The 17814-nt window shown below is 38.5% G+C and overlaps 1 protein-coding gene across 2 annotated transcripts in view; it reads left to right on the plus strand.

Moving 5' to 3' along the window:
- mettl14 (methyltransferase 14, N6-adenosine-methyltransferase non-catalytic subunit) overlaps positions 1-17303 on the plus strand; it is a 76760-nt gene extending 59457 nt beyond the window's left edge. For both annotated transcript variants that reach the window (XM_078543160.1, XM_078543169.1), the window contains 4 exons: positions 5317-5409; positions 6255-6371; positions 13139-13349; positions 15228-17303. In XM_078543160.1, the coding sequence (XP_078399286.1) occupies positions 5317-5409; positions 6255-6371; positions 13139-13349; positions 15228-15535 (729 nt within the window). In that variant the 3' untranslated portion in view covers positions 15536-17303. The remainder of the gene's footprint in view (positions 1-5316; positions 5410-6254; positions 6372-13138; positions 13350-15227) is intronic.
- The last annotated feature ends 511 nt before the right edge of the window (positions 17304-17814 follow it).

The following is a 17814-nucleotide window of genomic DNA, read 5'->3' on the forward strand; positions in this document are numbered from 1 at the left end:
GCAGGGCAATTGCTCATGGGAAGTTGTGGGTGGGTCGGGGGAGACCCCAGTGCACCTTTGGGGTACCCCCCCAGATGCAACGCCCTGCAGCTCGGAAGTTATGGATTTTTTTTTAAACCTCGACATGGTGCCCGAGCACAGAGGCAGGCCTTCCCCTCGGACCTCCTCTACACCCAGAAGCCTCTGCATTCATTGAAGGCCCTAGTTTCAGAACAGATTCTTGTCCTTAAATTGAATGTGAAATTCGTCATGTTATGGTCACTAGAGGCTCCTTTACTTTGAGATGATTAATCAATCCTGTCTCATTACGCATTATAAGATCTAAAATAGCCTGTTCCCCTTTTGGTTCCACAATGTATTGTTCTAAGAAACTGTCCCGAATATACTCTATGAACTTGTCTTCGACGCACTTCTGCCACATTGATTTGTCCAACCTATATGAAAATTAAAGTCACCCAGGATTATTGCAGTATCTTTCTTATAAGCTCTCATTAGTTCTTGATTTTATACTCTGTCCTACAGTGTAGCTACCATTAAGCTACACCAGCATGTATACGATTATCACCAGTGATATCTTTCCTTTGCCATTTCTTATCTCCGCCCAAGCTGATTCTGTATCCTAATCCTGCAAGCTGCAATCATTTCTCACTAGTGCATTGATCTCATCCTTCATTAACAGAGCTACCCCAACTCCTTCCACTTTCTACCTATTCTTCAGAAAGTCAAGTACCCCTGAATATTCCCCGTCTTGGTCACTTATAACCATTTTTCCGTAATGACTATCTGTTCATACCCATTTATTTCTTTTTGTGCCATCAGCTCATCTATCTGTTTCGAATGCAGTGTGCATTCCGAGAAAGAGCCTTTAATTTTGTTTTACCATTTTCCCCCTACTCTGACTCTTGTTTGTTGGCGCCCTCTTATATTTGTACGGTTTGTCTCTTCTGGTTATCATTGCCTATGTTGCTACCCTGTACTATTGTCTAGCCCTTCCTCTTTGTAACTTTCTAAATTTCCCCACACTTGACCCTCCCCTCTATTATTTAGTGCAAAGCCCTATTTATAGCCCTAGTTATTCGACTCATCAGAACACTGGTCCCAACACAATTCAAGTGAAGCCTGCCCCAGCAGAACAGCCCTATTTTCCTGAGTACTGGTGCTAGTGCCCCGTAAATTGAAACCCATTTCTCCCACGCTAATCTTTGAGCCATGCATTAAAATCTCTGACCTTATTTACTCTATTCCAATTTATTTGTGGCTCAAGGAGGAACCCAGTGAGTATTAATTTTGATTCTGCTTTTTAATTTAGACTCTAGCTGCTCATACTCTCTCAACAGAATCCTTTCCTTAGTCGCACCTATGTCGGTGGCACTTACATGGGCCACAACAACTAGATCTTCCCCTCCCCCTCTATGATCCTCTCCAACCTGAGGATATGTCCTTAACCCTGGGACTGGGCAGGCTAATGCACCCTTAGAGATGCTCTCGGCTGCAGAAAACAGAGTCTATTCTCATAACGATACTGTCCCCTAACACTGCTACATTTCCTTATACTCCCATAACTTGAATGGCCCCCTGTACCTTGGCACTGTGATATGGTTGCTCATTCTCCCTGCAGCCCCTGCTTTCATCCACACAGGCTGCACGAACCTCAAACCTGTTGGAGAAGTGCAAGGACTGAGGCACCTCCAGTGCTACTTTCTGGATCCCCACATCTGCCTCGCACATAGTCACACCCTCCTGTCCCTGAGCATGGACCAAATTTGAAGCAGTTAACCTAAGGATTGTGACTGCCTCCTGGAATAAAATGTCCAAGTAACCTTCTCCCTCCCTGATGCGTTGCAATGTCCAATGCTTGGACTCCACTCATCAATTCTGAACCAAAGTTCCTCGAGCTGTAGTCACTTAATTGTAGATGTGGTTGTTGTGGATCACACTGGTGTCCAGCAGCTCCCATATGCTACAGTTGCAACACATACCTGCCCGGCTATCTTTATTGTATTTTATTTGATTAGGCTTTTAAGTTTTGAAAAATCACTCCATTGTCTATCTATAATTTAAATTTTGTTTTTAATCAAGATAATAACCTTGTTCAATTTATTCAACTTCGATGCTTTAGGCTTTTACTGTAACTCGGCCTTTAAGTTCTGTTAATTTCTTATATATGTCAAAAAGCTTGCCTTACCCCCATCTCACTCAATTTCACAATCAGAAAATTCCCCTGCACTGGTGAAATCTACACTCGGCTAAAGCTGCTCTTTGCTAATGATCTTAATACTTCACTTACTGTTTTACTTACCTGATTGGAATTTTTATTTTCCTGGTCCTTTGGTTTAAACCAAAGAGTTTAAGGAGGAAAAAAAAACATGGATGTGGCAGTGTATACTCTAACACTGTGGTATACTACACCTACTGGTGCATTTGGCAGCTGTATGACTGATCCCTATGGTTATATCAATGGCTTGCATTACTGGAATGGAAAAAGGCAAGGTTACAAATTTGTATCTAAATGTAGATTGACACTTATTGTCCTCTGAAATTGAGAAAAATTGATAAGATGGTTAGCTTTTGGCAGCATTTGAAAAAAATTGGGGAAAATTAAGAATTTGTTATGAAAATACAAGCATGAAGCAGAATGACCACCTCTTTCTCTGGTACCTGTTTTTGATGGCAGTATCAAAGGTAAAACAGCACAAATTTTGTTAATGTGTAAAAGTGTAAATATCAAATCTGTATTGAGTAAAATCATATCTCAGCTAATTTAACTATGGATGAAAGCAGATTTCACGTTCACTGTTTGTGACTAGGTTGCTCCAAAATGAATGAAAAAAATACCAGATTTAAATTTGTTGGGTTCTGCATTCGTGTTACCTTCTTTACAAAAAGCCTTGCCTTAACTTTTGAAAATAAACTTTGCAGCTACAAATTAATTAATTCATATTGAAGTAGCATTTCTGTTTTTAGATGCAGTCTTGTCTGCATAACTTTTAAATGCTAGGAAAATTGCAATATAAAGATTTATACAGCATATTTGGCAAACCTGGCGGTGCTTTCCACAATGGGGGCAAGATATCTGTATTAGATATTTGTTATCTTTCTCCTTAAAGACCAGAATGATAATGGCATTTTTGTAAACAGTATTTGGAAAATTTGTTTATACTTCACATAGCTTTAAGATAAATCTTTCAGCCAACCATGAAAAATAACCACGCAAGTGCTTGCTTCAGGACTTTTGTATTCCTCAGCTGTGAGAGTTGTGAATTTCTACCATTTGCTTATTATGCACAATGACAATCCAGTTTCAAGTACTTTCTCCCTGATATGGAGTGCTTCTCTTTCATCATATTAAAAGAAAGCTACTTCTAAAAAAAACTTTCAAAATTACATTATAGTTTAGTTCAAATAAAACCTTCCCCTTGATGCAGCTTATCAGTTTTACAATATAAGCTCACTAGATCATCTGTTGTCTTGCTCAAAGTAAGTGCTACAGTACGTGCACTGGACTTCAAATTTGACGTGGTCAGACTTTTTCCATGAAGACATGATGGCTTCACTGGATGTATTTTGACTCAGTATTCAACTATATGGATTGGATCTGCAGACCAGGTCAGGGAAAATCTTTACAGGAGAATCACAGTGGGTTGAGGAGCCAATCTGTTTCAAGAACCTTAGTTGAAGGGGACTCTGCATTGCCTTGTATTAGCAAATGTTGGCTCTTTTTTTCATCCTAGCAGTTTTCTCTTTGTGCACAAAAGCTTCAGTATAATTGTGTCCAAGTGTTCCCTGGCACTGCATGATGTTGGACTTTTAAAGTCCTTGGGGACAGAGATGTGAGTACTGTTTCACACTTCTTCCAAAGCTGTTCTGGCTGGCAGCTTGATAGAGACTGTTGAAACAAGGACTTCTGACCTTTGAATTATAATTGCGCTGAGCTCTAAATTGGTCAGTGGTTGGCTTTTCTGTTCTAGTTAATCTACTTGAATGGAATGGCAATTAGAAGCTGCCAGGTTGGTCTAACGTGTTTATTTTGCAGCACTGTCTTTGGAGATAATGCTGTATTTAAAATGAGGCAGAATATTGTGCCTCAAGAGGCATAAAGATCATGATTTCATTCTCTACCTGTGGAGCAAAGTGCTGCAGGTGGTAAACAGATGTGGGCTGTGCTTCCTACTTTTATGTTGGTTACAGGCAGGACAGAAGCTTGACCTTGTCCTGTAGAGGCCCACAGTGCAGTTTTCACACTGTAGCATCCTTTGAACCTGGGAAGGTTTTTGATTAGAAGTGGCCCTTTGCAAAATGATACTGTTATGAACTGAAACATTTCATTAAGATTTGCACACAGAAATAAAGACTTGCTTCTTTCTGTTATCACTCACTCACTGTTACATACCTTTGAAGAGTATGTGGCATGCGTGTAAAAATAGTAAGACATTGCGACTGGAGTAAGGGGAAAAAGGCTTCAACAGCTCTTTTAGATATGTTCATGGTGGGTTTTTTTGCAGTTACACGTGGAAATCCTGTAACATTGTATCCAATGATTCAAAGACACAGGATATTCTAAAAGGTAAAAAGTGAATGGATTTCAAGAAAACAAGCAAAATAATGCTGAGTAACTAGATTTAAAAACCATTTAAGCTACTACTACCTTTTCTCTATTTCTGCCTTACCCAGATTCACATGGTAGATACATACAGAGTTATGCCTTTATTTCTCTGTCCATTTTTGTCTCCCTGTCCTACAGTTTTAAGACCATAAGATGTAAGGAGCAGAAGTAGGCCATTCGGCCCATCAAGTCTGCTCTGCCATTCAATGAGATCATGGCTGATCTGATAATCCTCAACTCCAATTTCCTGCCTTTTCCCCATAACCCTTGATTCCCTTACTGATTAAAAATCTGTCCATCTCAGCCTTGAATGTACTTAACGACCCAGCCTCTAAAGCCCTCTGCAGTAAAGAATTCCACAGATTAACTACCCTCTTGAGAGAAGAAATAACTCCTCATCTCTGTGTAGACATCAGACTTCAATATTGGGTACTATTTGCAAAGGTACCCTTGCCCTCATTTGTTGTCATCAATGAATTTTGCCACAAGTTAAACTTAATGATCCAATAACAAATCATACCTCAAATGGAACAAGTTATGGAAAAGCAACAAAATAACAATCGACAAAAAGGTCTGTACCTGGAAAATAATGACTGAATATATTTATGAATGATAAAGAATTAGCTGTGGATTATGACATCCAAGAAAATAATTGCAAGTAGTAATTTTTAAATTGGAAAGCATTTTCTTATCAACCTATTTTCCTTCTGCAGATCATGAAGCTGGAAATTGAAGAAATTGCAGCTCCAAGGTCATTTGTCTTTTTGTGGTGTGGCTCTGGGGATGGTCTCGACCTTGGGAGAGTGGTAAGTTGTCATGCAACAGCAATCTGCACCAGAAAACTCCTTCAATTATTGAATAGTCTATTCATATGATAAATTCGCCTGATTTACTGCTGACCAATTGTTTACCATCAATGGGTGGAGTATGTTGAGCCTTGAGCTGAGTACCTAATTCACCCTGATTAATCCAGTGTGCTATTCTGTCTTTGTGCTGAGATATCTGGGAGACAATACTCTCCATTTTCAGTATTTTATATATTTAAAAAAATCCTCTGGTATGTGAATTTTTTTGCATCAATTTAGCCTACATGTAAAACAGTTTTTGTATGATAAACTTTTGATTAATGCTGGTAGACTCATGTCCTCCTGAAAAGACAGGATTCCTAGTGTGAAAATCTGATGTTTATACTTCAGGGAATAACAGTTAACAATACAAGCATTTGTTAGAAGCTTGTATATTTTAATTATTATCCCTAAGGATACCTGCCTTTTGTAAACCCTGATTTCTGTTTATCAGTTGTGAACATTGTTTTGTACTACACTTAATACAGTTTTTGAATACTCGTACATATTTGTACACTTTTACAACAATTTTTTCCAGATGGCTTTACTTGTTTTCGTAATATTAAAACTAGTTTCAAAGCACTGGTTGTGCTTTTCTTTATCTTATCAATATCAAAATGCAATTATATTCAATGACTATAAATTTGCTAACATTACAATTAAATTAATTTTTGAAAGGTGTCCATTTTTTACTAAATTGGCAAATTCCTGACCAAAAAATTTAGAATGTACTCGGTGAGTATGTGGTTTACAATTAATCAGCCCCAAATTAAAGATTTTATAAGCTCTGTTTTAATTTATTCTAGTGCCTACGCAAGTGGGGGTTCAGGCGTTGTGAGGATATTTGCTGGATCAAAACAAATAAGAATAATCCTGGAAAAACCAAAACCCTGGACCCAAAGGCAGTCTTCCAGCGAACAAAGGCAAGTGTCCTTTCTGACCTCGGGAGCAGTATCTTTTAGCAAGCCCAAACTGTTTCATTGAGCTTGCTCAGTTTCATGCAGTCGCCCAAAAAGAAACACCTGTTTTTTCTTCCATTGTGCAATTGAATTATGTGGAAAATTGCAGCTCAATGTGTAATTAATTCCTCACCAATTCCTATAGTCTTTGGTGTGAGATAATATGGAAGGCATTGTTCACTTCTCTGATTTGTTTTATGAAGTTCTTTTATAGCTTTATGAATAGAGTTATTCATTTGTGCTACTGTGCTAATTGAAATGCAGAGTGGGAGGAATGGTAAAGGCCTTGAAAATGACTTCCCAGTGAAGTTTTCACTAAAGTTCAAACACGTTCTTTTGCACTTACCTGTTGCTATAGCTCATAACTCATTGTTTACTAGCTCTGTGCTTCAATAAAATGCATTTCAATTCAATTTGTAAGCTAAATATTAGCTATACAAATGTAACAATTCTTTTTAAATCTGACCCAGCATGAAACCTACTGGGTGGGTGTGCATTTCAAGACTAAATTTCAGTTAATAATATCATTGTTTAATAGTAAAATGTGCTTTTTCTTAAAAAAAAGTCTAACATGCAAATTTCTAATAAAGAAACAGCGCTGTCACTCTAAGTTTTGAGATGTGGAATTGTAATCACAATTCTCTTCCTGAAAGGCTTTTGATTTCAGTTGGGGTTGTACAAGAGGAGAATAGGTAGATCACCATAGGGAGGGAGAAAAGTGTCTCTTTTTATAATAACTATTGCAAAGAGCATGGGAAAAGGCCCAAGACAATGAGTTGGCTGCCAGCTGGTTTTAGTGGTAATGCTGTATGCTGTGCGGAAACCTATTAGATAAAATCAAGCTTCAAAATGATCTGAACAAAAAGGTCATCAGACTGACTGTAATATGGCAGTGATTTCTTCTGTTCAGGAAAAACAATGGCTAGGCAAGCAAATTTTTATTAGCAGATAAGATATTTTTAATGGTCAGCATCAGTTCACCAATATTTGAATACCTAAAGAGCAACTAAGTGGAGATAAATATTACTTTGATCTTGACTGTTTACCACAGTGCCTGGTGAAATGTTGTAGCAATCTCTTCGTCATAAACATCACAAAACCAAAAACATATTTAAATCTGCAAAGCCATTCCTTCTGCTTCTGATACTTGGAACATTAACATAAGTTTATTTTGCACAAAAAACTGATTCTTTATTGATACACCCATGGAATTTAAAGTATAATTATACTAATTTTGATTTAGAATCATAGTCTATGTAAAAATAATGTTATAGTTATAAATGTGCCAGAACCATATTTTTTACTATGAAGAAACTATTTTCTCTTTCTGGATTATTGCTAATTATACTACAATCAATGCTTTAATTTATTTTAAGGCAAAATTTTTCACAATCAATTTTTATAACATAGTGGCCTGAATCTTCTGGTATGGGGACCGGTGAATGACTCAATGTAAGCTGCTGAAGCGCCTCAGGACCTGAGGAACCCCGGACGCATGCGCATGTGTGGTACTTAGGCAGGAAGTTTAAACTTCTGATTGCTGTATTTCCCCTGTCTGGATTGCTGCATAATTCCCTAGGGCAGTGGGACCAGCTGGCCAGCACACAGAAACTTGGGCTGTTTGCCCTATCCTTATGCAGGTTTTTGTGTAGATTTACCTCGACCTTTTTCAGAGCAGGTGTAAAGCCTGCTAAGGAGCATAAGGTAACTCTTAAGTAAATTAGCTGGAGTGTCAAAGCACGATAGCAATCACACTAATATTCGCCATCCCCATTCCAGCATTGTTCAACTCTGCCACCACCCCACTTTCCGGCAGTGTTCACCACCTTCCTGTCCCAGCAATAATCACACGCCAATCATCCCGTTCCTTCCCAACAATGTTCACACACTACCCACCCATGCGCCCTGTCCAGGCAAGGTTATCCAATCCCATGTGTTGTGTACCGCCCATGTTTGGAGCCCCTCCCCCACCCACTTTTTTATATTCCAGTCTCTTGAGATAAAGACCAACATTCCAATAGCCACTTTGATTACTCTTTGTACCTTAGCGCTAGCGTATAACTAGGTTTGTGTAACTAGACACCTAAATCCTTTTCGTTCTCCATAGTGCCTAATTTCTTTTTAGTTGCTTCCTGGGATGTGAGCACCACAGGCAAGGCCAGAATTTATTGTTCATCCCCAGTTGCCCTTGAGAAGTTGGTGGTGAGGTGCTGTCTTGAACTGCTGCAGTCGATGTGGTGTGCCAGCTGTGCTTTTTTGTTCTATAGTGGTTTGATACAGCACTGGTTAGCTAGGCCATTTCAGAGGGCAGTTAAGAGTCAGCCACATTGCTGTAGATCTGGAGTATAGATCACACTGAGTAAGGATGGCAGATTCCCTCCCCTGAAGAATATTAATGAACCAGATGAGTTTTAACAACAATTTGGCAGTTTCATGGTCATCATTATTGAGACGAGCATTTTATTTCTGATTTAATAATTTAAATTAAATCAATCTTCCCATTTAAGAAAATATTCTGATTTGTTTTTTCTTCAGTGTGTTTGGAGTCACAGCTCCCTATATTGAGCTCCCATCTTGTCACAGTTTAGTTCATTCACTTAGCCTATGTCTCTTTGTAATGTCCTGCTCCCGTTTACACAGTTCACCATGTCATTTCACTTGATACCATCTGTAAACTTGGATGTACAACTCTCTGTTATTGCAATCAAGTAATTGATATATATGGTGACAAGATGTCATATATTCCTGTACATATTCCTGGGAACCACAGCCAGGATCTGTATTTTATTTGGAAGTGGAACTAGGTGCTTTGGTGGAATTTCTTTCTTATTGCTTAAAAAGGAGAAATTGTTCAGGAGAGATGAGCACACAAAATTTGTGTTTCTGAGTAAAATCTCTCAGTTCATGTTCCATGGGAACTTGGAGAGGAAAGAGAAATGATGATCAAACATTCACAAAGCTAACATGGCAAAGGAAAGTGGGAAGTTGGATCCAGAATTTGCTCAGTGGGAGGAGGCAAAAGGTATTAGAGGGTTGATGTCTTTATGACAAGAAGGCTGTTTACAGTGGGGCTTCCTAGGGCTCAGTGCTAGGTCCCTTGCTTTTCATGGTATATATCAGTGACAGATTTAAATGTAGGGGACATGATTGAGAAGTTTGCAGATGGTACAGAAATTGGCCATAAGTTGATAGTGAGGAGGAGAGCTGTAGACTGCACAAAGATATCAATAGGCTGGTCAGGTGGGCAAGAAGTGAGAAATGAAATTCAATCCAGAGAAGTATGAGGTAATCCATTTGGAGAGGGCAAACAAGGCAAGGGAATGCAAAATAAATGGTAGGCTGCTGAGAAATGTAGAGGAACAAAGGATCTTGGGAGTGCATGTCCACAAAGCAGGACATGTAGACAACATTGTTACGAAGACAAAATGTTACTAGCTGAGGCATAAATATATATTTTTTTTGTTAAAGCTTTTCATCTTGCATTCATCAGGACAATTTGTAAGAATACTAAATGCAAAGACAACAACAATTTATACCATGTAAGAGTGCTAATTGGCTGACAAGTGGACTCTGGTAGAGGCATTGCCCTGGGGAATGAACCAGATAATGGCTGTCACTTATCTTGTTTAGCTGAAACAGGCGTAACGTGTGTACATGTTCTTTCTGTCTGCAAAGAACAGGGCCCTGTGCATTAATGTATGTAGCTTCCAGTACACACACATGTGCCACACCACGAACCTCACTAACAATCTTAAATTGGTTGTCAGCGTTGGCCTTATCGGCAACTTCGTAAATAGGGCCTGAATCATTTGCTCACCAAGCAAACTTGATGCTGAAATAGGGCGCATCAAAGGCATCCAGTGGGATAATGGCTACCCTGATCAGGTCCTTGCGTGCTATATATCCCTCAAACTCATGAATGGGCCTAAGGCCATCGCTTTTGGCCCTGAAAAGTGACCACTCTACCTCAGATTACCCTGGAAGGGCAAAGTATCTTAAAAATTTGAGCAGCAGGTGAAGCTAGCTGTTGCTACTATACAGTTGCAACAGGAGTGGTATTCACCACTAACAGAATGCTGCCGTCAAGCCAAAAAGATATTCTGCCTAACACGCAAATGAGTAACATTACGTATGAATGTCAGTGCCAGTGTGATGCTAGGTATTGTCACGACAGCGGCTGACAGCTACCAACTACCGACGGGCATATTGAACTTTTTTTTAAGGAAGACGTATGTTTTTGAAAGAAGTACAAGTGAAGACTGATCAAAAGATGGCTGATGATGTAAAGTGACCACTTAATGAAAAATTCCTATGTGGATTATACTGACAGACCTCTCCTAAGAGAACATGAAATGTCGCATCTGAAGAGGTGTCAAGGCCTACTTCAAACAGAGAAACTTGAAAGAAGGTATGGAAAATGCAAAAGACTGCACCTTAATCTCCTGTGGTTGTGAAGACAGTGGAGACTGTTCCCTACCTTGTCTGACATCCAAAAATCCATCTCCTGTTGATTTATATGCCGGAATGTGTTAAAAGTTCTGATATGAATGCAAGGCATGACTCTTTCCCCTCCTGGGAATACACAAGAAAATGGGTTCAAAAGCTGGCTGCAGACCAGTGTTTGTGAGTGACAGAAACAAGAAGAAACACCAGTCAGTCACCCCTGCAAAGACAAGCAGGCAATTTTTCTTCTGCCTCTCTTTTGTCTGGGGGCAAGTGTGTTCTAATAGAGACCACAAGTAAAAAGAAAAAAGACAGTCTCTTTGGTTATCCTGCAGAAAGAACCAGGATTTTTCCCGCTGGGACAAGCTAACAAGTGCCTCCAACAAACTGCAAATCTGCCAAAGATAGCTCTACCGGAATCACCCAACTTAACAGCAATGTACCACCATCTACGTCTCATGAACAAGCCAAGGACTGATTTGTATATTTTTAAACTTTTATTTGGATTCTTAACTTTTCATTTCTGATCAGTGTGTTTATGTGTGTCGCGTCTTCATTATTTTTTCTTGGGTTTAGTTTAGTAACTAATAAACTTATTCTTTCTTTGACTCAAAGCCTGGTTAAGTTGGCTCCTTAATAAAGCAAAGTACATTTGGACTGGGAAAAGGTGTCCACGGGGAAAGGATTTTTAAACTTGTTGCGACCAACCGAGGCAGGGTGGGGGAGTGTTGAGTAAAGAGGGGAACCAGCTCCTTCTTCCTCACCCTGGATCAAAACAAAATTGGGGCCCCGTCCCGGTCTTAACATATTGGGGATCTTGTCCAGGAATTTAACAAATTGGGGACCCCTGTCCAGGACCAGTTGTAACAGTATGTAGACCATACGTCCCAAAGCCTGGTGACTTGTATCAAACAGCATGCCCCTTCTGCTGTTCGCAATGGGCAAGGTACAGACCATACCCAATCAGCCCGTGCTGGCAAAACTCAAAAGAAAGTGCCCAGCACTAGATGTATTTCTGTGATTGGACACCATTTGCTAAATAATTCTCAGTTTGCTAAGAATTACGCTGACAACCAATTTAAGATTGTCAGTTGGGCTTGCAGTGTGGTACATTTGCGTGCGCTGCAAGCTACATATATTAATACACAGGGCCCTGTTATTTGCAGACAGAACATGTTCACACATTGTGCCTGTTTCACCTAAACAAAATAAGTGACAGGCATTCGCTGACTCATTCCTCAGGGCAATGCCTTGATGAATCAGAGTCAAGCTGCCTAGTTTAAATTTTATACAATGCTTGGCAGTTAACTGTCAGTAACCATCAACTGGTGCATTCTCCGTGGTAAACAATCTACCAGAGTCCACTTGCCAGCCAATCAGCACTCTCTTATGCGGTATAAATTGTTGTTCCCTTTGCATTTGGTATTCTTGCAAATTGACCTGATGAATGCAAGATGAAAAGCTTCAACAAAACTCTATTTTTTAGGAGTATTCAAGTTCTGTACTACCAAACGACTATTTGCATAGAATATAAGAGCAGGAAGGTTATGTTACAATTGTATGAAATAATGGGTAGGACACAGCTAAAGTACTACGTACAATTCTTACCACCATAAATACAGGAAGAATATGATTGCACTAGAGAAGGGTACACAGGAGATTTATGATGCTATTGTCAGGACTGGAAAATTTGAGCTTTAAGTAAAGATTGGATAGGTTAGGGTTGTTTTCTTGGAACATTGGAGGCTGCGGAAAGAATTAATTGAGGTGTATAAAATTATATGGGACCTATTTCTCTTAGCAGAGAAGTAACTAACCAGTGGACATAGTTTTAAAGTAACTGGTGGAAGGATTAGAGGAGAGTTGAGAAATATATTCACCTAGAGGGTAGTAGGCGCCTGGAATTTGCTGTCTGAAAGGGTGATAGAGGCAGAAACCCTCATTGCATTTAAAAAGCAGTTGGCTATGCACTTGAAATATTGTAACCTAAAAGTCAAGAAAGTGGAATTAGGTTATGTCACTGCTTTTCAACTGACACAGATAGCATGGGCTGAATACTCTCCTCCTGTGCTCTAGATTTCTATAATTCTACAAAAGTTGATCCTTAAAAACTTTAGCCTATGAGAGATGCTTCTATTATGAATTATTTTGTTTTATGGAGACAGGCAACCATTTTGATAACAAAAATGAATTGCAGCTGCCCATATACAGCATTGTTTTACTGTAAATGCATTAATATGCTTCATAAGCAATTATCTAATTTGTAATGTATTAATTTAATTTTCTAGGAGCACTGCCTAATGGGTATCAAAGGAACAGTGCGTAGAAGTACAGATGGTGATTTTATCCATGCAAATGTGGACATTGATCTTATTATTACAGAAGAGCCAGAGATTGGGAACCTTGAAAAACCAGTGGAAATATTTCATATCATTGAACACTTCTGTCTGGGACGAAGAAGGTTGCATGTTTTTGGAAGGGATAGCACAATAAGACCAGGTAGATGACTTCTAAATTTCTTTTAAAGGGAAAAATTTTTGAATATAATTGTAAGCTTTGCGTTGAAATAATAAATGCATAACGTTCCTTTATTTAGTTTTTAAGATAGTTGATGAAAAATATAAAACTGCAGCATCTAAAGATATTTTCTTGGCTCTTGTGATGACTTAGTGGATAAACTCACTTAGCCAAAAAGATGAGCGAGGTTCCAGATAACAGTCCTTGGTGTGTTCTGTGTGGTTGATCTCAGCTGGGGCAGCTGTTTTGGTCTTGCATTTGGCCTAATGATTAGAGTATAAATGAACCTGTGTCCTCACTCCTCTTCATCCAGCAGCACTTATTGAAATGCAAGTACGTTCATCTAATTTGTTCTTTGGCCACATTTAGTGCCTATTTCTAATTCTGAAAAGGTAACAGGAATGAGCATTAAATGCAACCCAAGAAGACTTGGAATAATTGAAGACATTGAGTCAACCACAAGTATGTAGACATTACCTATTAGGAATTAGGATTGGAAATTGGAAAGAAAAAGAAAAAAATGTGGTGCTTTTCATGACCACCAGATGTTTCGAGCACTTCACAACCAGTTAACTTTTTGAAGTGTAGTTACTGCTGTAATGTAAGAAATACGGCAGCCAATTTGCAAACTCCCACAAACAACAATGTGATGATGACCAGGTAACCTGTTCTTATGATGTTGATTGCAGGATACACCCGCTCCTCTTTAAAATGTCATAGGATATTTTGCATCCACCTGGGCCTCTGTTCAATGTCTCACCCGAAAGATGGCACCTCCAACAATGCAGTGCTCCCTCTGGAGTGTCAGCCATGATTTTTTTTTATATATGCTCCAGAGTGGGACTTGAACCTGATGACTCAGAGGCAAGGGCGCTTCCACTGAACTACAGCTGACATATAAAATAAACGGTTTCCATAAACCTGTTTATTATTGTGCTTTTTAAATTGTTTTAAATGTGTAGGTCAGACTTCGTGGCGTGGCAAGTTTCCTTTCCTGCTGCATGTTGGTGAACCGCTAGGTTTAACAAAGGTTTGACAACTTCTAGGATTTATTTTAATGGTACCAGCCAATTTTACCAGATGTATTAAATTGGCGTGGTTGGGTGTGAATGTATGAACTTTTGGTTTGCTCGTCCTATAAAACATCCATTACACTATGTATCCATATAAATGCTTGGCCATCAAGTTAGGACAGGTGTGGGTTCTTCTGTGATGCTGTTGTGGTTGAAAAACCAGATGACAGTTGGCTTCCAGGCTTCTCCATGAAAATTGTCATTAGTAAACCGATAACAAAGTAATGCAAACAGCACTCCAGTGTAGTGTCCTTTGATTAAGCACATTATAAACTGAGAAACATACATATTCCTTTAAAGAAAGCTGCCAAGCTAGAAGTGAGATAAAATGCTTACATTTTTCAAATCTTTTTTCTTCATGATTTTAACCTCATTTGTAGTATTGTTCTAGTGAATTATGTCATTTTAATGTAACTTTCCACGCATGGTTTCTTTTTCTAATTGGATATTCAGAACTGCATCGGACACTTACTCTGGCCTAACATACATTTTGTACATTACTTCAAGTTATTCTTTTATATGTCATGTACCAAAGCAGTTATACGTATTTAAAGATCTGAGGGAGAGAGGAGAATTTGAGGTGTTAAACATTGATATTGCCACAATTGTTGCGTTGTCTCAAAGTTATGGGTATACCTTTAAAGGTCAATTAACTGAATTTTCTTTCTTTCATTTTTATTTTTATTTGACTTGGATGTTTATAACTGTCTTGAACTTAAATTTTCATGGTTTTGAAAAATTTGCATTTGCTTCCATTTTTCTCATTGTTCTTTTTTCCTCCCATTAGGATGGCTCACTGTGGGTCCTAGCCTTACAAATAGTAACTTTAATGCTGAAGTTTACAGCTCATACTTTACTGGTACTAATGTGCACCTGACTGGTTGTACGGAGGAGATTGAGAGGCTTCGTCCCAAGTCTCCACCTCCAAAGTCGAAGTCTGATAGAGGAGGTGGAGCTTCTAGAGGTGGTGGAAGAGGTGGGCTTTCAGCAGGACGTGGGGAGAGAGGAAGAGAAAGAAACAGAGGAAACTTCAGAGGAGAAAGGGGAGGATTCCGAGGTCGAGGAGGTGCCCATAGAGGAGGATTTGCTCGGTGATGACAGTTGTCTGTAGAAGCCTAAAGTAGATTCAGTTGAAATGACAATGGGAAGCAGGATTTCAGAATCACCGTCTGAAATAATCACTGCTCTACTTTTCTACCTTTTTTGATATGTCCTATTTAACCATGGAGTATACTTCCATAAGAACAAAATGTACACAGGCAATGTGTACACAAGAAATAGTTGTGCATTCCTGTCATGAAAAACATTTTGTAATGATCAAAGTACAGTGCGGTTGCCTTTAAATCTGATACCGTAATTCAAGTTGTTTTCCAGTTTAAAACTCATTGCAAAGTATTTTAAAGCTGTAGTATGTCAATTCAAACTTGTAGTGTTTAAAAAGTTCAGAAGTTAAATACAATGTTTTGTTAGTTGTTTTGAAGCTATTTGTATTTTGCCCTTGTATATACCCTTGGTACATTTATTCTGTTTGATCTTTTTAATGGCATAAATGTAGTGCAGATTTCCCAGAAAATGGATGCTAAATAAATAGCAGCTCTCCAAGACCCACTCAAAGTAGAGATCCTAAGGTCGAATAACAAGCTGTCAACTTCGATCTAATCATTGGAGCCAAGACCATGTCCCTATTCCACTATGTGCTATTAAAATACACCAAGGTTATTATAACCCTTAGGGCCTGACAGTAAGCAATATATAGGAAAAAAAATATGATCAGGTAATAGCAGCTGTACACACCTTGTGTTTCAACTCTGACTAAAATTTGAATGCCTCCATGCACAATGTAAATGAGTGCATGATACTAAGTCTATGCCATGCACTGTAATGCTACCACTTTCAGAGCACCAGCTTATAAGCAGACTTAAATTAACGAGGCTTGAAGTTATTTCACACACAGCCCATTAAAGAAAGAAACTAAAGCAGAATGTTCTGCTTGTTTGAGATGATTGCTACAATCCTGCAGCTTTTTCTAAAATTCTGAATCTTGCATTTTCTACTACCATTTCTTAAGATTCACAGTAATATTTCATCCAAAATGATCAATATACAATATCTAGAAAGAAATTGCAGGACAAGTATACATCCAGTAGTGACAAATTGGGACACAACTGATCATTGTAGAGTGGATGACAAGAAACAAATTACTGGAAGAGAAATTTCTAAGTGAGTAGCAAGAAGCCATGGGACCATATAAATTACTGAGCAAATGGCTTCAAAAGCTATCAAATTCAATTAACTTTACTTTCTAAGTAAATCATTCTGTCAGCCACAGAAGCATGTACATATGTTATGTTAATGTCTTTTAGTATAAGTTGAGCTTTTTTTTACATACAAGTCTTATTTTTTGTATTTTTTTAACTAAATGAGAATGAAAATTTTCAAGAACTGTGCCAGGTTAAAACTGATTGCTCTGATGGTCAAATGCATTTGATGTCCTCAACTTTTGTGGAGAGACATCACCAAGTCTGAATGGATTTCCCCTTATACCCTATCAGCATGTAAAGCTAATGGATCAAGCTATGTAGGCAACCTCTGACCTGTTAGCTAAGAAAAACATGATTAAAATGAGTTTTGATATGCTTTGTTTGCAAGGGTGTTTTGTGTATTGTGAAATTGTTAGCTTTGCCATTTAAATTGATGCTTTAAATGTGAATTTTGGCACTTGAAACATTGTATTTAAATTCTTTAAGTACAGAGTGAATTTATGGCGTATCAGTTTTAAATGCATGCTTTAAATATGCAGTTTGTGATGAACTGTCATTCCGTATAATCTAACCAGATAAAATTGTTTTACTATACCGATAAATTGCAGATTATTTTTTTAACATGTTCAAGTTGATTAACAGTTTTTCTTCAGTGCTGTTACAGGTGACAAATACTTAGTGCATGTTTTTAAAAACTGAATAAATTAATTTTTTTCAAAAAATTGACAAATCTAATTGTATTTGCCTACAAAGCTCACTGACTGATCCAGATATCCCATGGTGTTTGTGGAAGCTGAGTACAATACTCACGTGAGTTTTCCATTCAAAAAAAATATTTCCAGCCAGTTCTTGGCAGGTTCAGAAGTTGTCTAAATGTTAATTGCTTTTATTCATAAAGCTCCATAAGCAGTTAGGAAAATATGCTATCTAAATAGGAAACTTAACCAAACACAATTGCCCAGATCTTCGAGTCTCTAGAGTCGGAGTGTGTCCAATCTCCAACAAAAATGTTCTATGGGAAGTCCCAACGTAAGGACTCCATGGGAATTGCCCAAGAAGTTTCAACTTCTGATGGGCAGTTTCCCTGCTCCCCAGGACTCTCCAAAAGTCTCC

The sequence above is a fragment of the Cetorhinus maximus genome, chromosome 1 (genome assembly GCF_964194155.1).
Source record: "Cetorhinus maximus chromosome 1, sCetMax3.hap1.1, whole genome shotgun sequence".
Taxonomy (NCBI): domain Eukaryota; kingdom Metazoa; phylum Chordata; class Chondrichthyes; order Lamniformes; family Cetorhinidae; genus Cetorhinus; species Cetorhinus maximus.